Source organism: Staurois parvus, unplaced genomic scaffold (assembly GCF_062004578.1).
Source record: "Staurois parvus isolate SC_StPar_1 unplaced genomic scaffold, SC_StPar_1.0 ptg000390l, whole genome shotgun sequence".
In the NCBI taxonomy this organism is placed as follows: Eukaryota; Metazoa; Chordata; class Amphibia; order Anura; family Ranidae; genus Staurois; species Staurois parvus.
This window is the reverse complement of record NW_028318186.1, coordinates 3692621-3716509: the sequence shown is the minus strand read 5'-3', so window position 1 is coordinate 3716509 and position 23889 is coordinate 3692621. Positions and strand designations below refer to the sequence as shown.

The 23889-nt window shown below is 40.3% G+C and overlaps 2 protein-coding genes and 1 pseudogene across 2 annotated transcripts; 1 reads left to right on the top strand and 2 right to left on the bottom strand.

Annotated features, from left to right (window-relative positions):
• Positions 1–1462: 1462 nt before the first annotated feature.
• On the bottom strand, positions 1463–3751 carry LOC149455545 (serine/threonine-protein kinase SBK1-like). The gene is made up of 3 exons (XM_089685965.1): positions 3634–3751; positions 3103–3305; positions 1463–2347 (listed from the first exon to the last, which is right to left on the bottom strand). Exons 1-3 carry the CDS (start codon positions 3749–3751, stop codon positions 1463–1465), a joined length of 1206 nt encoding a protein of 401 aa, XP_089542091.1.
• An 8941-nt stretch (positions 3752–12692) lies between these two features.
• Positions 12693–15277, top strand: LOC149455544 (serine/threonine-protein kinase SBK1-like). The gene is made up of 3 exons (XM_089685963.1): positions 12693–12810; positions 13646–13848; positions 14576–15277. The coding sequence occupies exons 1-3, from the start codon at positions 12693–12695 to the stop codon at positions 15275–15277; spliced, it is 1023 nt and encodes a 340-aa protein (XP_089542089.1).
• Positions 15278–23249: 7972 nt separating this feature from the next.
• LOC149455543 (U2 spliceosomal RNA) lies at positions 23250–23365 on the bottom strand (annotated as a pseudogene).
• Between the last annotated feature and the right edge of the window lie 524 nt (positions 23366–23889).

Here is a 23889-nt window from a genome sequence, read left to right as displayed (position 1 = left end):
TGAATGTTATGTCAGCAGTCCCAGCAGACTGAGCTGAGGCTCTGTAGTATTCACTTCCCCCTGACAGCTACATAAAAGTTATAGGGAGGTGAGGGGAAGAGCAATGAAGCTGGGCCAGCACAGACAGTAAATAGGCCCTTCAGAACAGAAGGCGATGACCTTCAAAGTGGGAGGGGGCTGTGCTAGGGTATTGGCTCTGCAGTAATTTTATTTTCTAGCACATTGCCGATAGAAAGGAACATTACAGAAAGAGGGGAAAAAAAGTAGGCACTTCAAATAACTGTCAACAACTTGAAAATGGTAAAATCACTTATTTGAAATGTTGTTGTGTTTTTTTATAGAAAATAAATTGCTTGCAATGCTCCTTTCCACCACTAATATGCAATAAAATGAAACTACTGCAGAGCCGATTCCCTAACACAGCCCCTTTCCACTATGAATGTCATAGCCCTCTCCTCTTCTGGAAGGGCCTATTTACAGTCTGTGCTGGCCCGGCTTTTCTGCTTCTCCCTTCAGATCCCTACAGAACCTTTTTTAAACAGTCATAAGGGAGCAGAGGCATGAAGCAGAAAAGCTGGGCCAGCACACAGTAATGAGACACTACTAGAAGAGGACGAGGTGCCTTTTTTTTCCAGCACATGCAAAGGAATATTGAAAGTAAGCATTTCAAATTTCCTTTGTGCTGTAATGTAAGTTGGCGACAGGCTTTTTTCTTTAATATTAGATACTATCTGGCAATAAAACTGCGAGGTTCTATCAGGTGCCTATTCAGAAGAGCGGGGAAAATGGGCCAAGTGAAGTGGAGATAAAATAGTTTCATGAGACATGAGGCTTTTAACAGACAAACATCTATTGCTTTCAAAGTTTTTTTTATTAGGTTTTATAAGAAGTTAAAAAGGCACGCAGAAAGTGAAATCATTTACTATGTAATAGCACAAACCCAATAATGGGGTTACAGAGCAATGGCATAAGCAGAAGGTAAGAGGGATCAATTGAAAAAAGGGTAAGGGGAGTTTAAAGGTCACAGAAAAGTAGGGATGTAACAAGGCAAGTATAAACTGGCAGGTTAAGAGGACGGCTTGCAACTGTAGTTCAGAATTAAGTGCTGCAATATGTCAGTATGTGCTGGTGCTTATGTAGATTCCTAGTGCTGAATGGAAAAAAGTCGTTCCTCCTTTGTGTGTTCCTCCTCTGTCATTTCCCCTTCTGTGTGTTCCTCCTCTGTCATTTCCCCCTCTGTGTGTTCCTCCTCTGTCATTTCCCCCTCTGCGTCTTCCTCCTCTGTCATTTCCCCTCTGTGTGTTCCTCCTCTGTCATTTCCCCCTCTGTGTGTTCCTCCTCTGTCATTTCCCCCTCTGCGTCTTCCTCCTCTGTCATTTCCCCTCTGTGTGTTCCTCCTCTGTCATTTCCCCCTCTGCGTCTTCCTCCTCTGTCATTTCCCCCTCTGCGTCTTCCTCCTCTGTCATTTCCCCTCTGTGTGTTCCTCCTCTGTCATTTCCCCCTCTGCGTCTTCCTCCTCTGTCATTTCCCCCTCTGTGTCTTCCTCCTCTGTCATTTCCCCTTCTGCGTGTTCCTCCTCTGTCATTTCCCCTTCTGTGTCTTCCTCCTCTGTCATTTCCCCCTCTGTGTGTTCCTCATCTGTCATTTCCCCCTCTGCGTCTTCCTCCTCTGTCATTTCCCCTTCTGCGTCTTCCTCCTCTGTCATTTCCCCTTCTGTGTCTTCCTCCTCTGTCATTTCCCCCTCTGTGTCTTCCTCCTCTGTCATTTCCCACTCTGTGTCTTCCTCCTCTGTCATTTCCCCCTCTGAGAATTCTACAGTTGTCCACGTGTAACGAACACAGTTTGTGATGGAAAGAACAGAGGCTTGAGAGTCAGGGTCCTGAGAAAGGAGTTTTTTGAACATGTTCAGTGCCTCTTGTGTAAACATCTTCCAGTGAGCTGGTGGGGAAATTACTTTGGAACTCTTCTGCCAGGAGTTGAAGGCCTGGTACATGATATCCTCCTCCACAGCACTTTCCCAGGGATAGTTTCCTGTTAGAGCAACGTAGAGGAGAACTGCTAAAGCCCAGGAATCCACACGTGCAGTTAAAACTAAGTACTCGTCATCCTTCAAGGCACACAGCTCTGGAGTCAGATATGGGGTGGTATGGGACATTTTACTCACAAGGCTGCCAATAGCCTGAGAGAGACCAAAGTCACACAATTTGATATCGTGGCATTCCATGTCCATGAGCAAGACATTGTCTGCTCTAAGGTCTCTGTGCACCAATCTTCGGCTCTGCATAAAATCCAGAGCCCTGGCCAACTGTGTTCCACAGCGTTTTACCATTACTTCTGGAATTCCCACCTGAAAAATGAGACAGAGAAACTTTTATAAGACCTTTCAATATCACATGGAATACAATAAACTTAGATAATGTTATTTGGCTTTATTTGTTTTCAAGGAATTTGCAATGCTGGCTTGCAGTTTTCACCAGTCTGTTCGCCCAAAACTATGGTTTGTATATGGGTTGAATCACCAAAAACCAAAGACATTTTTGTGACATTTTTCCTTGTTCCTTTTGTATGGCTATCTCCTTTCATGCAATAAGTAATTAGGGAGAACAGGGTTGATGTATTTTGAAGTATGTGCAAGACATTAATGTTCCTAGTGAAAAGAGCAGAGCTATAATGGAACGAAAATGGAAAGTTTTGTAGATTTTTATCTCAAATCTCCACTATGTGTACCTTTTTAGTTGCAATCAATTAACGTGAGCTGACTTCAAATGTCATTTATAGATCTAACAATTTAATTTGCATGATGAAGCTTTAATCTGCTTCCCTTGTTCTGGAGTGGGCCAGTTACTGATGCAGCACACTTTCACAGTAGCCTCATCAGGCCCATATCTTCTTAAAATCATATAGTTGTAAAGATGGGATATTATTGATTTCAAGATGTCTGTATTGAACAAAATGTGGAGTTGTTGGCAGTAGCAATCAATATTTTTTTCCAGAAATGAAAACTGTTTAGTTGATGTCAGTAACAGTTCTAATTTGTACTTTTGGTTTAGTGGGTCTCCTTTCTTAAAGTTAAAAGCAAGTTATTTAAAACAAACTGCTCACCTCGGACTCAATTAGATGTTGTAGGGTTCCAGCTGTAGCCAGTTCCTGGGTCAAGATATAGTACTTCATGGTTTCAATGAAGAGTGGGTAGGTTGTGATGATGCATGGATTGTTACACAGAGAGATGGACATGGAGAGCTCTTTCAGAAAGGCTCTCAAATTGGTCCTGTCCTTTCTCACCAACTTCATGGCCACTGGGTTACCTTAAAACAAACAAGACACATCAACAATTAGATCCTAAACAAGACTCGAAGGAACAGCACACAGATGCTTTTATTGTCCATGGCAAACACATCACCCTTCCAGTCTACCATACAGTGCTAGAAAAATGAAGGGGAGACTGTGAGGGCTAAAAAGTGAAACACACATTTTCTTCAGACACAAAGGATATAAAAAAAAATTTCTTAACAAATCTCTGTTCTACTTGGATCTCACAGGATCTGAAAGATCTGTCTTTGATTTCTTTAGGAATCAATTGTATTCATGTTTTCCAACCAACCCCGTATCACGGAAGATTACTGTTTTACATACCTGTGGCCTTTTCCTGAACATGTAGGACTTTGCCAAATGTTCCTTGGCCCAGCCTCTTGATGTACAGATAGTGGTCAGAGAGATCCTTAGCATACACAGTGGTGAATGATGGTTCCATTGTATGCTGCTGGAGTGCAGGGGTCTTCTACCTATTGAAATGAAATTGCACATTTTCAAAAGTCATTGAAAACAGAAAAAAAAACTTTGGAACTAGGTCATAAATGGCCTTCTATGAATTCTATTGAAGCAAGATCTGAGTGTTCAGCCTTGCATAAAAATAAGCAAACCATGGTGAAGAAACAGGGACACTGATAGAAGTTCTGATTATATGCAGATCTAAACATTTGGAGGATGACACATTGGTGGGGAGGGATTAATAAAGTGTCTGAGACATGTTCCCTCTTGACTAGTGCCATTATCCATAGCAAATCAGTTTTTATCTTTAATTACTTCACACAACTTAGAAATTGAAAATGTAAAAGCTGGTTGTTGGTTTTTCAGTTGAGCAAAAGCTGAGACAAACATGTCTGAGACCAACTTTGTCTCAGGTTTTTTTCTCAGCTGGAGTGCAGCCATTTGGTTTTGAAATTGTAATTTTCTAAGCTATGCTATGTGAAACAAATAAGATGGAAGTTGATTGCAATTGCATTCACTCAATGAAGTACTGGAGTTTACCCGCATTCTGTAATTTATTTTGTAAGGTTGACTGTTCACATCAACTGTGGTTTGAGGCAAGGAAATGCATTATTTATGTCCTTAATCTCCAAGTGCCCATGTGCATGACATCTTTAAAGTAGGACTCCACCTTTGCTAAGAAATACTGTAAATCTTCCCTTTGTCAGTTACTTAGACTCCAAAAGATGTTAGATAACTTCATTCTGTCCTACCAGCTACCAAAGTTTGTTGAAATGTATACATGCTTTTCTGTAATTTTCTATGAGTGCTTAGTGGGAAGATCTTCATGTTCTAAACACATGATCAGCCCCAGCATTGCAGCAAGGGGAACAGCATTGAGCCAATTGCAGAAAAAATACATTTCTGGGCATGTTCAGTACATTGACAGTGTCCAGATCAACTATGTACAAAGAAACCACGTTTGAATGTTTTATTTAAAGCAAAAATCAAAGATGGCTACTGAGTAAAGTTAGAAAAATAGTTTTTTTTATTACTCTAAAGGTTTGTGTAAATGTTGTGACCCATCCAAACCAAACACCATGTAAATGGGTAAATAGGCCATTGAGACACCCATGTGAACTTTTTAACCTGCTAAATCCTTTATTATATTGTAGCATGAGTCTTGAAAATCCTGTCAGACAACAAAACTCCATGACTTTGTCAGAATAATGGAAAAACTTGCTAATTGGTTGCTATGGGTAGCCCCAATTAAACTAGTAGAAATAAATTTTGAGGAAGTCTTGGATTACCAAGTTAAATAGTGTTAGGCTGAGAAGAGGGAAAGGCACAGTCTTATAAAACATGGTCAGTTTGATGGAGCAAACCCTCTTTGACCCATGATGACAATCAAATGTCTAAATCATTTCACAAGCTTGAACCCGAAGCATTTTTGAAAGGGGGATCGAGTAAGAAGACTTTAGAAGCTGCCACCATTTCCACTGCTGAAGAGGCTAGTAAAGGCTGGTATTCCAAGACAGAACAAGTATGCAAATTAAGTTGAGCCTTGGCTTTGACTTTCTAATCTGCATGCTTGTTCAGGGGTTATTGAAAAAAAAAGTACATTCTTAGGAAGGCAGCAATTGCAGCCTACATAATTCTAAGTACAGGTTTCAATAAAAAGCTATTTCAATTTCTTAATTAAAATAAACAATTAAAATTCAGATGCATGGGATTGTGGATCTTTATAAGTAATAATGATAAATCTATCTTTGGTTTAAAAATGGGAAGTAATCAGTTTTTATAGCAAATGTATATGCATTGTAAATACAGTTCTAATATTTTAAAGAAAAAAGTCTTTAACATTCAAAAAATGTTACAGTTGCCACAGAGCAAGAGGTGAAGGTGAATCTTCCAGTATTGGCACATGTTTAGGTAATTTTATGCCTAAAGCCATCCATAGGTGGATCAAAATGTGTCTGGTTCAAATTAAACAGTTGAATTTCAATCTGCCTATGGGTAGGATAGTTGTACTGTCAATCAGCATGTGGGTTTTTACTTATGATCACTGCCAACAGCTCTAGTCAGCAGCAGCGATCATTTTGTATTCTAACAGCAGGGAAATCTTCTGCTGTCAGAATACAGTAGCTCTGCAGAAGGTGACTCTGTTTATGGGGGATCCAAGTAATTTTTCTTTCCTTCAACACATGGTTGAAGAAAAGAAAATTGCATAATGTATGGGCAGCGTAAGAGGGCTATTCCCCTCATTTTTTGTAGATATTTGTTTAATCTCAGGGACAGGAATTGAAGGGAAATCTTCCCAACAGGGCAGACTGCAAAATACAAATCGACAAGTGGTTCTAATTTTTTCCTACTCTTCCCAATACAGAAAAAAAGTTTTGGTTGTTTATACATAACATATACAAATATGGTGATGGCTCTTCTACAGACAGTAAGGGTTTTATTTACTAAAGCTGGAGAGTCCAAAATCAGACTCCCTTCTGCATAGAAACCAATCAGCTTCTAACCTCAGCTTGTTCAATGAAGCTTTGGCAATGAAACCTGGAAGCTGATTGGTTTCTATGCAGAAGGGAGTCTGATTTTGGACTCTCCAGCTTTAGTAAATAAACCCCTAAAGGTCTTCATTTCTAAAGTCTAATATGGTCCTTCCCTTGCCATCCTATCCTAATCCACAGCTCATCAAACTGAACATAAAGTGGAAAACTCAAATGACACAAACTTACCGAACAAAAATTGTCACCTTGTGATCAGTTGAATGGAGAATCTTGTCCTATTGGACAGAAAAGAACTTCACCTAGGTTAGTCTGTTGAAATGAGGATCCAAGCTACCTTCTCGCTCAGCTAAGTTTTTTTCAATGATTGAGGGTCCAGAAGAGCATCAGACTTTTTATTAGGGATCAGAGTGGGTGGAGGTCACTCTTTGTCTAGAGATAATGATATGGATCCAGGACTCTTCTAAGATGCTAATACAGGTATCACCTAGAACATAACCATTCTCTGAGCCTGTATTGTGATTGATTTAGATGTAAATAAGTCCAGGATCCATAACAAACTTGCCAGGCTAGGAAGAGACTGAGGTACCTATTATTTATGTATTTTTTTTAACAAATCTGAATTCATAATGTAAATCTCCTAAAAATCTCTTTTTTAAATTTACCGCCCATTTAATTTTTTTAAATTCCACTCTTGGCAGTACATCATAATCTTAATTATCAGAATCAGAATCTTGGCATTACATTATAATATTATGTGTTTTTATATAACGTTTTATTTAGCTATATATGCAACTGATATGCATTTGTAGTTGACGGTCAATAGTTCTTACTCAAGATAAGTAAATGTTTGAATGTTTGCTTTGTTTTAGAGTTGGTGCCTTTTAAAGTAGCTGTTGTGAATGGTTGTGGCCACAAATTAATGATAATGGCAAGTATCCATTGACATTATTTCAGGAAATTTCTGATGACCTAAATTAGTGGTTCTTAATATATTAAGATTAAAAATGCCAATGGATTGCCCAATATATCTCCATACCCTCTCTGTCCCTCTTCAAGAGGTCAATTTTTACAGTATGTGTATGTATGAATGTGACTTGGGGACCATAGATTGTAAGCTTCTTGAGGGCAGGGATTGATGTGAATGTGCAATATATACCTATATTTAAAGTGCTGAGTAAATAGAAGGTGCTATATCAGTACTTGTAATAAACAGGACAGCTGAAAAAACATAAGGACTTCATAATATTTATTTAGTAACTTAAAATCACAAATGTTTTAGGTCCAACCACTAAGATTTATACTATTTTGTGCAAGCAGAACCTGAAATAGTTAATGAGAATGTTAATTCTCACCATGGCAACATTTACTGGGAATACTTGTACTTCCATGTTGAGGGATCTGATCACTGATTGGTTAGTAATCTCATATCTCAATCTTTTATACAATATTGATCATTTAAAATTGTTTTTAGATTAACTATTTAGAGATCTGGATCTGTACCCCATCTCATGCAGTTAGTTCCAAATCCCCAAGGTGCAGGAACAGGAATAAGCATTCTCAAGACCACTTCAAGCTGGTAATTATTTCAAAGATCTTTCCTGGAAGCAGACTTTGTGTTGGTGATGCTGCTGGGCCTCACCACTACCTCCTTGGAAAGCAAAGTACCCCAAATTCAGCACTATGCAGGAGAACATTTTCAGATACACTGCTGCAAGAAGGTGTGACCCAGTGATCACACATAGAAGAAGTTGCTGTAACTGTTTGACACAAATTGACCTTGTCAATTGTATTTTCATGTAAGGCGTGTGTGCGTTTTTTTTTGTTTTAATTTGCTCACTGTGTATCTGGTATAAATGCAGCTGTGTGGCTACCATAGGGCACATTTGCCACATCGTAATTGCATGACACTGCAGAATACATAGGGATCTGATTTCTTTCCAAAGGCGTTGCATGATTTTTAAACCTTTTTATGTAGTCTGACATGAAAAGATGGTTAAGCTCTCCTCATAATGCTATCTTGTGTAATTTATATATATAGTGTTGTGGTGTTGCAGCCACTGCCCCAGGTAAAGAATATGATAAATTCTAAGTACTGGTTTATATCTTTTTTTGTACAGAAAAGCTAGCTACCATTTGTAATTCTACTTTCTCTCTTTCTGCCTCTTTATTTCCACTTCAATACAGATTTATTTGCTAGGCAATTCTTCGAGACAAGTCACTTTTAGGCAAAAGTTAGTAAGCCATTTTTCTTACAATATTATTCTTAAAGGGAATTTATCAGGGTGGGCATGTGGAAGCAGTTAAATGATCAATCTCCGGGGTTATCAGCTTTGCGATTGCGATTGGCAAAAGTGCCTTCCACAATTTGTCTTGACATGTTCTCGTTATACTAGCTGCATATTTGGAAGAACTCTGAGCCCCAAAATGTTGTAAGTGATCTATAGGTAGAATTAAAACCATCAATTGTGTTTTTTTAGGGTTTTGGGGTTGTACGCGATATGTGCAAAGACAGATGACACAAATACTTGTAAGTAAAACATTTATTACAAGTAATGACAGATAAAGAAAATATAACAAGAATACTTAACTAAAGATGCTGTTTCAGCCATGGGTCCCTCCATTATATAGAATGGCCGATGATCAGCACAGACACATGCTTAACGCAAAAAATGATAAGGAAAGTGAGCGCAAAGCAAAAAACGGCAGCAGCTATCATACAGGGCAATCCTCAACACCTCTAAACTAAACAAACAAATCAGCAAGGTATGCAGCGCTAAATAAATGTCATCAAGAAACTCTAATAGCAATATCTCTGCTGAAACACAGTAACATCAATTAAAGTATGTCCAAGTTCCATGTGTGGTGGATAAAACCATGTAGGCTTGTAAAATAAAAACTTCAAATGTTCAATTCAGCGTAAAATCCTGAAGATTCCAATGAACTTATGCGCTTACCACAAGAACATACAAACTGAGCGTTGTATGTATGTCATCAGGTGTACCATTAATGGAAAAGGAGGCCTGGTTCCTACTGCGGGCAGCATCCGGTCACCAAGGTAGACACTCAGGGGATGTCAGCACTCACTCTGGGGTCACATCTGGCTCACCGGTAGGTCCAACGACGTCCAGCCTCCTGGTAGGTACTTCTCCTATGATGGTCCACCTTTCATGGCTTGCAAAATAATGAGCCACAAGGAAAAATGGTCCCCTTTTAGGGGATTCACCCAGCTGATGCCACTAACCACCAGGGAGCCATTAACCACCAGGGAAGTTGCAAGCTAACCTGACTGATGCAGGCTCAAATGTGAGTTTTTTCCTTTCTTTGGAATCATATAATAAAGATGTGCTTCACTATCAATACAATTTTGTCTTGTGGCTCATTATTTTGCGAGCCATGAAAGGTGGACCATTGTAGGAGAAGTAATGAGCCACAAGACAAAATGGGTGACCATTTTGGTCCCTAAAAGGGGACCATTTTGCCTTGTGGCTCGTTATTTTGCGAGCCATGAAAGGTGGACCATCGTAGGAGAAGTACCTACCAGGAGGCTGGACGTCGTTGGACCTACCGGTGAGCCAGATGTGACCCCAGAGTGAGTGTTGACATCCCCTGAGTGTCTACCTTGGTGACCGGATGCTGCCCGCAGTAGGAACCAGGCCTCCTTTTCCGTGGATGATACACCTGATGACATACATACATGCTTAACGCAAGCTCTGGGTCAAGACAAATATTTCCAGTCTAGCTTTGTGTTATATACTGTTACATACTGGACTTGTGTAAGCAATTGACAACCCACCCCCCATGCAAACAAAAAAGGAGAGCAGTGGTCTGCCTTGTCCAAATTATTATTAATATACAGGATTTATGTAGCACCAACAGTTTGTTCAGCGATTTACAATATAATGGGAGACAATACAGCAACAATACAGTTCAATACAAGAGAGTTAGAAGAGCCCTGCTCCTTGGAGCTTACAATCTAAGATAATCACATTCCTTTGTTATTTAAGGTAATCAGACCTTGTCCTCCTACAGCCCTTTAACCAAGGCTTGAAGGCATTCTTAAACATCTGTGAGGCCAACATTAATAAGGAAATGTGTAATTTTCAACTTCCCAATCAAATTGTAAGATCTGTGTAGGTAGGGGAACTTAAATTTGCTAATGTAAGCGCAATCAGTTTTTAGGCTAATTAGATCTATAAAATTTGCTCAGTTTAGTTCTATTATTCTTATCAATTTTTCATGTTTGATGCTTCTTTTTTGACTAATTTAATAAAATTCTATATTACTGTTATACCTCAGTGTCTGTCTCTTTCCTCTGCAAATGGTGTAAGGGTGTCCACAATGCGCCATCTTTGGTCTCACTATTCCTTGTGGTGAGTCATCAGGTAGTGCAGGAGGGTCCCAAGGTTGCCGGGAGGGAAGTTGGCATACAGGATATATATTTCAAACCGCATTAACGTGCTTGCTATCACCATGGGTAGCTTTTAGCAGATGCCAAATGCAGTACAAATTGAAGTAATTGGTCCAAATATTGACATTATTTAGGGCTTTTAACACCAGTTTTTAAAGTGGTAGTAAACTGCCCAAAAATTCTAAAAAATCTCCCTGCAAGTTTAAAAACATAATGCATACTAGCACATTATGAGAGACCTGTCGGAAAAGAAAGCCCTCCAGCAGAGTGCTGCCACAGCTCCTCAAGGCTTCCATCTTCACCTGGTCTTCCTTCCTCCTGGGTTTGAAAGCCGTGGCCATCTGATTGGCAGAGCCGCAATGTCTTTACACCCCTGCGCATGCGCACGGGAGTTTCAGCTGCGGCACAACTCTCTCAATGGACGGCACTCCATCCATTGAGGGCACAGTTTGCATGCACCAGTGACATCACCGGTGCTTCTACAATAAATATCTCTTAAAGGACATGTTTAGGAGATATTCACAGTACCTACAGGTAAGCCTTATTAAAGACTTGCCTGTAGGTAAAAGACACCAAAATGGGTTTACTTCCACTGTAAAAAAAAACTATATGAATAAAAGTATATCTCTTCTTACCCTGCGGCCATACCCTTACTAGGTCTACAGTATATGCAGTAATGTGCATTACAAGTTTGGGTTTAAGGCTTCATGTTATTGCATAGAGATTTGGTGTTAATAGCCTATAAATGGCTAAACGAAAGCCCTTGTTTCACCAAGTAGCCAAAAGTGTATACACAATTTAAAAATTACTAAAAGGCAAAACTTTTGTTTGTTTTGGATAGAGTGAAAGAAGGTTAGGATATTTGTCAGTTTATCATTTCTATCTGTGCATCCAAAAGTTGTGTTTTTTGGTTCTATAGCTGTCAATGGAAACGCTGCAGTGCATGTAGTGCATTTTTGATGTGTTTTGAATTTGCCTAGCTACAACAAAAATAAAACAAAATCGCAAAAATGTGGCAAAAACGCAGGTGCAAAAAACACAAAATGCAATGCAGAAACGGGTCAAACTCAAACTGAATAAGTGTGAATGTAGCCTTACTCTATCCCCCCCGCCCCCCAAAAAAGTTTTGCTCTATTTTAAAAAAAGAAAAAAAAACTTCTAGTATTACAGAACTGAGCAAGGCTCCCTCACTGTATAGATCATTTTAGTTAATATATTTATTACACACCATTGAACAATACTTTGTTATTTAGATTTGTACATTTTTGTTCAAAGATTGCATTCAAATAAAAATTATCAAATGTGTAATGATTAGTAAATATTCTGTAGAAGGGATGTGGTGTTGATACTACTCAGTAGGAGCCTAATCATTCAGATATATATTTGAATAACCTTTTGTTAGAATATCAAGGTTTAGCATAAAAACCGTGGGCAACCCAACAAGCCAGCAGTACACAGGCTAATCTGAGCACTGATCAAGATATTACTTAGATTTCTGTAGTACAATATATTAGGAGTGACACTATAGTCATAAAATGGTTTATGAAACTTTAAAGAGATTAAAATTTTCAATAAATTATTGGAACAGAAGATCTTTAATACCAAGACCAGAGTAGTGAGAATTGGTCATTTCCAACCAATAGTTGACATCCTCTACAACATCAGTTTGAACAGAGTTAATCTTGCCAAGTTTTAATTTGAACATGTCAAATTTCCTCAGAGGCCAAAATTTCAACATTAGCAAACTGAAACTGGGGACAATAAAGACATGCCCACTCCCTACTACCTATTGTGACCTGAACCTGTAGACACAAACAGAAAGGAATCATCTTGATTGGTTAAGTTCAAGTGATGCCTCAATTTGCATTTTAATGAAGGTTTGTGGTTTCCTGGCTTGAATCCTGGCTCAATTTCTCTATAAAAAGACAAAAGATAGTTTGAGGACCTCACATATCTTCTTAGGGTCCTCAAGATCTTTTGGATACCGATTTCTGCACAGAAAGTCTGATTTTGCTATATTCACAATGGCAGCCTACCAAACTTGTGAGACTGAAACAATTGGAGAAGAGCAATACGAAATCCTGGGACATCTTGGCGAGGGTAGTTATGGAGAAGTTGTGATGGCTGTTGACAGGGAAATGGGTAAGTGAATTCTTAAATAATTACACAAAATTTCTAATTTGCAGACCATTTGAACATATAGAACAGATAGCACAAACATTAGCATCTTTAATGATTAAATTACCTTATTAGATGTATGGGTTTTGTTGCAGAAAAATTTCGGGAAAAGACCATGATGCACAAAGATCTGATTCAGCACTAACAAAATATAAAAACTAGTTGAACAGTGCAAAATCTCATTCAGGCAGCTGGCATTGTTCCTACAGAAAATAAAAGCCTTTCAACCTGTTATCAATTTCTTGAATCGGTCCTTTTGCATATCTTTAACAACCTGCCATGAGTAAAACATGAAGGCCACATTTTTTTAACTCCTACTGGTTATTATGACACAGAGCAAGCCTTAATATTTTACAAAAGTACATATTTGCATACAAGTTCCAGGTCAGGGATTCTATAAATTCAATTTGGAGGATTCAATATGGCAGCTAGGTGATTGGCATTTTGATGGAGAGCTCACCAAAAGCAGGCTTCCTTTTTCTCTCATGACAGATTCATGATGGTCACACACAGTTATAGTGGGTCACAGGCAGCTAAGTATGTAACAGATTTGACCATAAACTGATTGTCTACTATGCACAACCTAGACAGTTGGCATTTAGAAGGGAAGGGACAATAGATCTAGCTGCATGGGTAGCTACATATCTCAGTGCTAGTGAGGGCCTAGAGAAGATGGCTATATTTTGAAGAAAAGCATCCAGTCTATGTAAAATTAATGGGCTCAAGTATTGGACATCACCCAGAGTTTTAGATGTCCAAGTCTTATTGTAATCAACTTTTTTTTCCTCCTCTTTAACAGGTAGCCTTGTTGCCATAAAAAAGGTAAAAAAGGAGCGGACCAGACTAGAAGACTTTCTTCATGAAGTTTGCATGTCACTCTTTGTTACTGGACATGAGGGTTTAATCTCTACCCATTCGAGAATTCTGGAAACCTCAGACTGTTATATGATGTGCCAGGAATTGGCACCTGCTGGATCTCTTCACTCCATCATCCAGCCAGGGGTAAGTAAAGCTAATGAAGTAGCTGACACTTCAGCATTTGCTTGCTAATTTTGTAGATTATTCCTAGGGATCTTGGAGATTAATAGAAACTTGTGTTTTGTCATGGATGATACTTTCTATATATTTCATGCATTTATACCAAATATTGCTGGCCTGGTTGGAGAGAACTAAGGAAGGGCTAAAATCCCCAGTTGGCCATTTTCTCTGCACCATCTGGGCAAGATTTTCCTTAATTCAATGAAGAATTTGGAACAGGAGGTAGTAGGAATTCCCCTCTCAAACAGTTGTCCCCATTGGAAGATTTCCCCTCACCTCTTGTTCTGTGACAACTGTAAAATTTGTATTTGCCATTAATTTTGTCTTTAAAAGCAGAAAGACAAAAATAGAGATTACATCCCTCCTTCTCCACCTCACTTCCTAGTGGGCACACAGACAATAAAAATCATGATACAGGTTGTGATCCTTCACCATTATATATGAAGGGTTAGTCCGGTTTTTAAGCCAGAGGTAAAATTTAGAACCAGTTAGACCTCCCATATTTCCTACATTGCCAAATTATTGCTGAAGTAGTTGGAGATTGGTTGCACTGATGTTCACATATAATTCCATCTGCAGATTTAAAAAAGTAACAAACGTATTGAATTTGATATTTTTGAATGTCACTTTTTAGTAAAAGAATAGTGTTTTTTTAAAGCGAAATTTTATATAATTGTTTTAACTTTTCCAGGTGGGAATTCCAGAAACAATGATCAAACGATGTGCATTACAAATTACCCAGGCTCTTGAATATATGCACAGCAAAAACCTGGTGCATAGGGACCTAAAGCCGGACAACATTTTGCTTATGGACAACAGATGTCATAATGTCAAACTAAGTGACTTTGGATTAACTCAATTTGCTGGTACAGTTGTTCCTTCAATGGCACCCCTGAATGCATACATGTCCCCTGAACTTTGTGAACTGAAGCACAATGAGACAATTGTCGTGGATCCTAGTGTTGACATCTGGGCCCTTGGTGTTGTTTTGTATGTTCTACTCACTGGAAACTATCCATGGCAAACAGCTTCAGTTCAAGATCTATGGTTTCAAAAGTTTATTTACTGGCAGAACAACTCTGACCATGTTCCACCACCAAGCGGTTGGGAGAATGTCAGCAGGAGGGCTCAAGATTTATTTCACGTACTTCTTGCCCAAGACCCCAGCTGCAGGAACCAAGTCGGAGTTGTTCTAAGTTTTCTTCATTTTCCTTGGAACTTTGAAGATGCCACCCAAGAAACCATTGATCTTGTGGAGCAGAAGGAAGAGGAGGGTATTGAAGCAAAGGACAGTGAGGTAGAAGTCATTGTGCTGGAGAGTGAAGATGAAGTAATCATCATAGAAAACCACGGTGACATAGAATGCATTGTTATCAATTATTGCGGCTCTTGAATTTGCTTTAGTGAAAATCTCAGCAGTGCTTCTTTTGAAAGATACCAGCATTACCTAAGCTCTGAAGTTGAAGTCTAAACGGACCTCAATTATTGTCCTAAAAGGAGGAGAATAGTTGCAGAGCTTCTCCCTGCCCAGCTCAAATCATCACCATCATCTCAAAAATATTACTGAAGTGGTGAGTTGGAAGGAACAGGGACAAGCATTGAACTTTGCACTGTGATGTCACCGGGCCTCATCACTACCTCTTTGAAAAGCAACTACCCCACCTACAATTCATGTTGCTGTCTCCATGCGTTTGTATCTATAGTGTCAATGCAATTACTGCACCAGGTATAGAATGCAATAAATTCTAAGTATTGGTTATACCTTTTGTATTGTGTAATTCATCTATTTTTGCTCTGCCTCTTATTTCTCCTTCAACACAGATTGAAAAATTGTTACTAAACCCACAACAGTAATATCAATCTCTGCCTACAAATGGTTAACATTTACATCCTCTATTATTGACTTCAGGAAAGGAAGTGAAATCCCCCCAGTAGGTTCTATTTGCCAACAAGGGTTTTAAATAACTCCTGCCACCAAATAAAAAATAACCCCAAAACTACTGGAAAAAAACCCCCACCACATCAGAGACAATATTCTTTCCCTTTTCAGGTATGGCCAATGAATTTTATCACAGCAGTTGATTACCTGGGAAATTTACTGCACAATTGCCACCCTTTGGAGAATATTAAATTGCATTTACAAAGCAAAGCTAAAATGCATAAACATGCAAGTCATGAGAAAAACAAAAAAACAAAACAGCCACACAAAAAAACAAAAACACACTTTAAGGCTGCATGAAAGTTACACTGATGGCTCAAATGATTAATCACAGAAACACATTATAGCATAGTTTCTACTCTCTTTACCATTATATTGATTGTCGTAGGAGATAAAAAAAAACACAAGAAAAAAAATGTATATACACACAGTATCTCCCAGAAGTGAGTACACCCCTCACATTTTTGTAAATATTTTTTATATCTTTTCATGTGACAACACTGAAGAAATGACCCTTTGCTACAATTATTATTATTATTATATAGTATTTATATAGCGGTAACAGTTTGCTCAGCGCTTTACAATATAATGGGAGAGGATACAGCATCATTACACAGTTCAATACAAGAGGGATAGGAGGGTTCTGCTCCTTGGAGCTTACAATCTAAGAGGGAGGGGCTAGTGGTACAAAAGGTAATAACTGTGGGGGATGGACTGGTAGGAAGAGTAGAAGATTCCATTATTAGTTGAGGGCAGGATAGGCTTCTCTGAAAAGATAGGTTTTCAGAGATCACCTAAAAGTGAGCAGAGTAGGCGATAGTCTGATAAATTGGGTTAGAGAGTTCCAGAGGATGGGGGAAGCTCCGGAGAAGTCCTGGAGACGAGCATGGGAGGAGAAGACAAGGGAGCTAGAGAGCAGGAGGTCGTGCGAGGAGCGGAGAGTATAGTTTGGGTGATATTTGGAGACAAGATTGGTGATGTAATTTGGGGCAGAGTTATAAATGGCTTTATATGTTATTGTTAATGTTTTAAATTTTATCCGTTGGGCAATGGAAGCAAGGGGAGGGATTGGCAGAGAGGGGTGGCAGATACGGAACAGTTAGTAAGGTGGATGAGTCTGGTAGCAGCATTCATGATAGACTGAAGAGGGGATAGCCTGCGATGAGGTAGGCCAATGAGGAGGGAGTTACAATAGTCAAGGCGAGAGATAACAAGGGAGTGAATAAGTTGCTGAGTGGTTTCCGAGGTTAGGAATGACCTTATCTTGGAGATGCTGCGGAGGTGAAGTCTACATGATTTGGACAGTGATTGGTTTTGGGGCTGAAAGGACAGATGGGAGTCTAGGATTACACCTAGTACCCTGGCATGAGGGGAGGGACTGATGGTTGTATTGTTGATCTTGATGGAGAAGTCAGGGGAGGGGGCACGGACTGGAGGGAATACTAAGAGCTCAGTTTTGGAAAGACTGAGTTTGAGGAAGTGGAGTGACATCCATGCTGATATGTCACTTAGTAGGTTAGTAATGTGAGAGGAGACTGAAGGGGTGAGGTGAGGGGTAGAAAGATAGATTTGTGTGTCATCAGCATAGAGATGATACTTAAAGCCATGGGAGTTTATCAAGTGACCAAGGGAGGAGGTGTAGATGGAGAAGAGAAGGGGTCCAAGGACAGAACCTTGAGGGACCCTTACAGAAAGAAGGAGTGGAAAGGAGGAGCCAGAGTTATAGGTAACTCCTGAGGGAGCACTGCGATAGGTAGGAGGAGGACCAGGAGAGAGCAGAGTCTCGCAAAGAGAGTGGAGTTTTTTTTTTTTGAGGAGGAGGGGATGGTCAACAGTATCAAAAGCCACAGAGAGGTCAAGTAATAAGAGTACGGAGTAGTGGCCATTGGTTTTAGCAGTTAGTAGATCATTAGTGAGTTTTAGTAGCGTAGTTTCAGTGGAGTGGAGTGAGCGAAAGCCAGACTGTAAAGGGTCAAGAAGGTTGTTGTCAGTGAGGTATAGTCTCTGAGCAGACTGAGGATCAGTCTGTGGCAGTCCTCAATGGACATCCTCTCCCGCTGGTGGATGAGGCGCTGCCTGGCGCAGTATAAAGCGTCCTTAAAACAACACAGCACCCGCCAGGTGCCGTCAATGTCCTCCAGAGAAAAAGTTCCACAGAATAGTCCATTCAACACCCCAAAGTGAGTGATGGCTGTCTGTGGTACAAAGTCCTTGAGTTCAGGTTCCAGGGCCCCCAACAGGGCCTGAGCAAAAGAGCACTCCCAGAAAACGTGGTGAGACGTTTCCTCATGGATGATGCAGAAGGGGCAGTGTCTGTATCTGCTGAGGTTCCTGGCATGCATAAATGTCCTGAGAGGCAACCCCCCTTGGATTGCCATCCATGCCAGGTCTTTGTGCCTGTTGGTGAGAATGTTGGAAGAAACATTCCTCCAGACCACCTTGCAGGTGTCTGAAGGCAGGCCTGGAACCGACTCCAAAATGTTGCTTGCTCTGATGAGCTTGTAGATGGTCTTTGGTTTCCACAAGTCAGGCTTGACTCCCTGCAGCCCCTGCTCCCTGATGAACTTGAAGGTATCCAAGTAGTACCAAGGGGTGCCCCAGTCGTAGGGGATGGAACTGTCCCAAGGGTCCCACCCGAGGGACCTCCAGAGAGGCAACAGGAAGAAGCGAGACATTGCATTCCCGCCGGAGTCCATAATCCTTTTGGGCAAAGTTCTGTGGATGCAGTTGCAAGCAAAGAACACCCTCAGTTGGGTGGCGATGTCGGGAACGCCCTTACCGCCCTTGAGGGGTTCTTTGAACATGACTGCCCGCTTCACTCTGTCCATCTTGGAGCCCCAGATGAAATGAAACACCGCCCTGGTGATGGCCTTACAGGTATTGACCCGTGGGGGCCAGACCTGGGCGAGTTACTGCAACACAGGGAGAATCTCGCTGCGGAGTACCAGTTTCTTCCCTTCGATGGTGAGGTCTCTGAGGCTCCAAAGTCCAAATTTCTGCCTCATACATTTTTAGCTCATTTGAATGCAGCCTAAACATGTTAAAACTAATGTTTCAATATTTCCAACACATTACTTTTTTTAAATATATTTGTTATGAAGTCTTTTACAAGTTCATTTCTATGCTTGGCCTTTGTCATATTTACAGTATAGGTACCCAAGGTACACTTCTATTCTCCACTTATCTCTTCACTGATACAGGGGAATAATTGTTTAACAGCCGTTTAAATCTAGATAGAGATGAATAGGGGTAGATCTTCTATCAAAAATACTTATAATCTGCAAACAAAATCATTAACATTTTACTATATTATTCATCTTTAAGTGCCCATAGACATTAATTCCCATCAGTTCCTGTCAAGTGAAGAAAGCTCTCCAATAGGAAAACAAAAGGAAACACATTGTCAGACAGAAGGGCTAGAACCTAGGACAATATTGCTGTTTCTGCCTTCTTATCCTACTTCTAGTAAAGGCATCATGAGACTGGAAGTGGGGGCAAATCTGCCCAATAGTAGTCAAAAACATAAGTAAAAATCTGACACTATCCAAAACTAAAAGCAATACTTCAGCTGGGGCTAGTTGTAAATGAATTTGAAAAGTGATATCACCAAGACTTGGATTTCCAGGTGAAGGAAAGGAAATCCAGAAGTGGGCCCATGATGACAAATGTGGCTTGTCTGGGTGTATGTGGTTACATATTGTTATGTTACACAAGTGTGGTCAATGTCAAATCTAGAGAATCAATCATTCATTGCTTTATAAATAAGCAATAATAATGTAATTTATGCAAATAAATCATGGCAAAATGCATTGGAGTCAATGGCTAGAAAAAAAACTAAGGTGGCTTTTGATGGGTTTGAATGGTCGCTAGCACAATACCCCCTATTCAATTAATCGTGTTTTTCTGCAAGCAAACAGTGAAAATCCATTTTTTTTTCTAATATTCCTACAGGCAATTGACAAGCTAAAGGGACTCCGAATTGCTGATCTAATTAGTGACCTGCTATATGTGCAGAGTCCTTGTAAACTGCAAATAAAAAGCTATTTATGGAAATGTACTAACCTGGTCATAACTGGATACATATTTTCTACAGGTCCTAAATTAGAATATATATCCATTTATCTATGTTTGTGCCCCTCTGAAACTATAATGAAAAAGTGATCTCACAGCACCTCCTAGACATAAATTCTCTGGTGCGGAATGCCTCAAATGTCCTGTATTTACTGGGAAGTATGGTCATTGAGGAGACATCTAGTGAGCAGATAAAGTGAGCATTCAAATATCTTGTCAGTCAAGTCCAGATTCTGATAGAAGTGCACAGCTGGGGGCAGTCAGCATGTGGGGGCAGTCAGCATGAGGTAATGCTCTCCTACTATTGTTTACATTACAAACTTTTGACTATTGAATAGCTAGGCCTGGCATAGGTGTGTCCACCATCTCTATGGACACTTGTGTACATATTTTCTACAGGTCCTAAATTAGAATATATATCCATTTATCTATGTTTGTGCCCCTCTGAAACTATAATGAAAAAGTGATCTCACAGCACCTCCTAGACATAAAATCTCTGGTGCCGAATGCTTCAAATTTCCTGTATTTACTGGGAAGTATGGTCATTCAGGAGACATCTAGTGTCCCCTGCTCATTATACTTTCACAGCTTCCATGACAATATATTTGTTTGCCCCTCTGAAACTATAATGAAAAACTGATCTCACAACACCTCCTAGAAGTAAAATCTCTGGTGCACAGAGAATTGCACAGCTGGGGGCAGTTAGCATGTGGGGGCAGTCAGCATGTGGTAATGCTCTCCTACTAAACTTTTGACTATTGAATAGCTAGGCCTGGCATAGGTGTGTCCACCATCTCTATGGACACTTGTCCATCTTCTGATAGAAGCACACAGCTGAGGGCAATCAGCATGAGGTAATGCTCTCCTACTCTTGTTTACATTGCAAACTTTTGACTATTGAATAGCTAGGCCTGGCATAGGTGTGTCCACCATCTCTATGGGCACTTGTGTTTAGATATTCTCAGGTGCCCCCTGCTCATTATAATTTCACAGCTTCCATGACAATGCATTTGTTTGTTTCACCCATACAGAAAACCCTCCTATTATCCTCTTTCAAGGAGACACTTTTCACACATCTGCTACAGTCCAACATTTATTACAATTCTATTCCAGGACAATATAAAGCGAATATTGTCTAATGTTGGCCTTAACCTTTGAATCATTTGTGTAAAAAAGAAAAACCATGTAGATCCACCGACAAGTTTGAGGTTATGTGAATGCAACTTAAACACAAGTTAAAATGTGTTAATGTGCACCCCCCCCCTTCCCAAACACACCAAATCTTACAGCACCTCATAAAATAAAATTAAATAGGGAAAGGAGGAAAACAATCATTGTTCGGATTTTGTACATTTGTATCCTCTACTTATCTCTTTTCTAATAAAGGGGGAATTGGTCTACAAGTCATTAAAATCTGGACAGAAGCATCACAAAGAGTACTTAAAATCTGCAAACAAAATCAATAATGTTTTACTAAATTATTAAAGGATAAGTTCACCTTTGGAGCGTGTTACAAGCAATCTGCTGATCGCTGGTGCAATGCTTTGCAGGCTCCTGCAACAAAAAAATAAACGCACTTTTTTACCTGTAAAAAATGTGCATTTATTATTTATTTTTCCAAAAAGGTGAACTTATCCTTTAATCTTTGCATACCTTAGACTTTTTATAAAAGTAGTTCTCAATCAGCTCTAGTGACATTTTCTGTGTGGCACCCACAAACATTGTGGGTCAAGACCCAATGGAGAGGAATAGCAATCAGATTATAAAATGTCAGATGAACACAATTCTCACTGACAAGACTGTGCTGGCAATATCTGCAGTGTACTACAACACCCCTCAAACTCTTATCCATAGGGCTACACACCAATGGGCACTATTCATGCATAGAGAAGCATGCAGGTTCTTGGCAACAAGAAAGCTATGGGGACAATTTGAGAATTCCTGTATATCTGACCATCTTCTAGTGTATGGACAAGTTTACACATCTTGCATTGCCAACAGATATCAGAGGGTGTTGCACTGCAATAAACACCTTCTGATATCTATTGTCCGTTTTAAATAAATGAACATTTGACTGCACATTTCTTGATTAAAATCTTATATCTATGCATAATATAAAGGTGGTCCAGTATTGGCACGTAGTGGTCCTGATTTTGAGTATTGATTGAAATAATCAGGTAGTTTGTGTTCTAAGCTACTTCAATACCTATGACCACAGAAGGTTTTTTTGTGTCTTTCTGAATATATCTAGTAATCTCCCTGTGGGTGGGCAGATCCTTAATTTTTCCATGTAGAAAATTGGGGAATCAGAAGAACAGATTGTGCCATTGTCAGGTATTAGACAACGTTATGACAGGCAGGCATCTCCTCAACCATCATTTTAAAAGGGAAATGGTTGCCATGTATATCCATGCTTGATTTTTCCATAACAGTTCACATATCCTTTCACCAGTTATTTTTAGGGAGATGTGTGCCAAGTTATCAAGAATCCCAGGGTTTTTTTTTTTTTTTTTTTAAGTCCACAAACGTGCAACTATAACGAAAAACCCGTAAGTGTTTCACAAAAAAGTGCAAGTGCAAAAACACCACACAAAAAGTGCACTTAGCGGTGTGCTGTGTCCTACCCCTAAAGGGGCTTGGACCGCTTACCCTGATCCCCCGGGGCACGAAGCTCCTGACGGGGACAAGGTTCCCACTTGGTCCTCCTGGCCAAAAGGCCTGGTGGACCACCGTTCCCTATGCCCAGCCGAAGCCGGACATTCAGTACTAGGCAAAGGGGCTCTCCCGGAGAAGAGTCCTCTAGGGATCAGGGGAGGAAGGAACCGTATGGCCACACATCCTCCCCCTAGACTTCAGGGTAGGCCCGAGGACCCACACCCTACCATCCGTGAAAAACACACACATAAGGCAAAGAAAAAGTGACAAACGTGGGTAAGTGCTTAATAAATAAGAGAAAGAAAAAATAAAAAAGTGGTACCGTGCCGAATCGTGCACAGACCAGGCCCTGAGGCCCGTAGCAAAAATTGCCCTGGACTTAGCCAAAAGGCCTGGTCCTTAGGGTGCTGTGCAAAAAGAGGTGAAAAACAGTGGCCATGTGTCATCTTCACACCGTGGGGTCCCACACCCAAGTGTTACTAGTGACACCCCTGAGAGCGTCTTCCCCAGGGGGCACTGAGTTTGCGGACTTTTTGCGTCCCCAGCCCCTGGCCAGACCAAGGTAGATCCGTCCAAATCAGGAGGTACTGGGTCTTTCCAGTCTTCCCAGAGGAATTACTCCCGGGGCCCCAGCTTAACTCGTGGCGCTCCCCGGTTTCTGTCCCTCCGGTACTAGCCTTCCGGACCCCCATCATACCAGTGAGGGTACTATACAACAACCATCCCCGCAAAGCTAGAATGGTCGGGAGCACCCCCACTGGACACTGATAAGAACAGATACTACACTTGATCTTAGCCAAAAGGCCGAGAAGCAAAATAACGAGCCACAAGGCAAAATGGTCCCCTTTTAGGGGATTCATCCAGCTGACGCCACTAACCACCAGGGAGCCATTAACCACCAGGGAAATTGTAAGCTAACCTGGCTGATGCAGGCTCAAATGTGTGTTTTTTTCCTTTCTTTGGAATCATATAATAAAGATGTGCTTCACTATCAATACAATTTGCCTTGTGGCTCATTATTTTGCGAGCCATGAATGGTGGACCATCATAGGAGAAGTACCTACCAGGAGGCTGGATGCCGTTGGACCTACCGGTGAGCCAGATGTGACCCCAGAGTGAGTGCTGACATCCCCTGAGTGTCTACCTTGGTGACCGGATGCTGCCCGCAGTAGGAACCAGGCCTCCTTTTCCGTTGATGGTACACCTGATGACATGCATACAACGCTCAGTTTGTATGTTCTTGTGGTAAGTGCATAAGTTTATTGGAATCTTCAGGATTTTACGCTGAATTGAACATTTGAAGTTTTTATTTTACAAGCCTACATGGTTTTATCCACTAC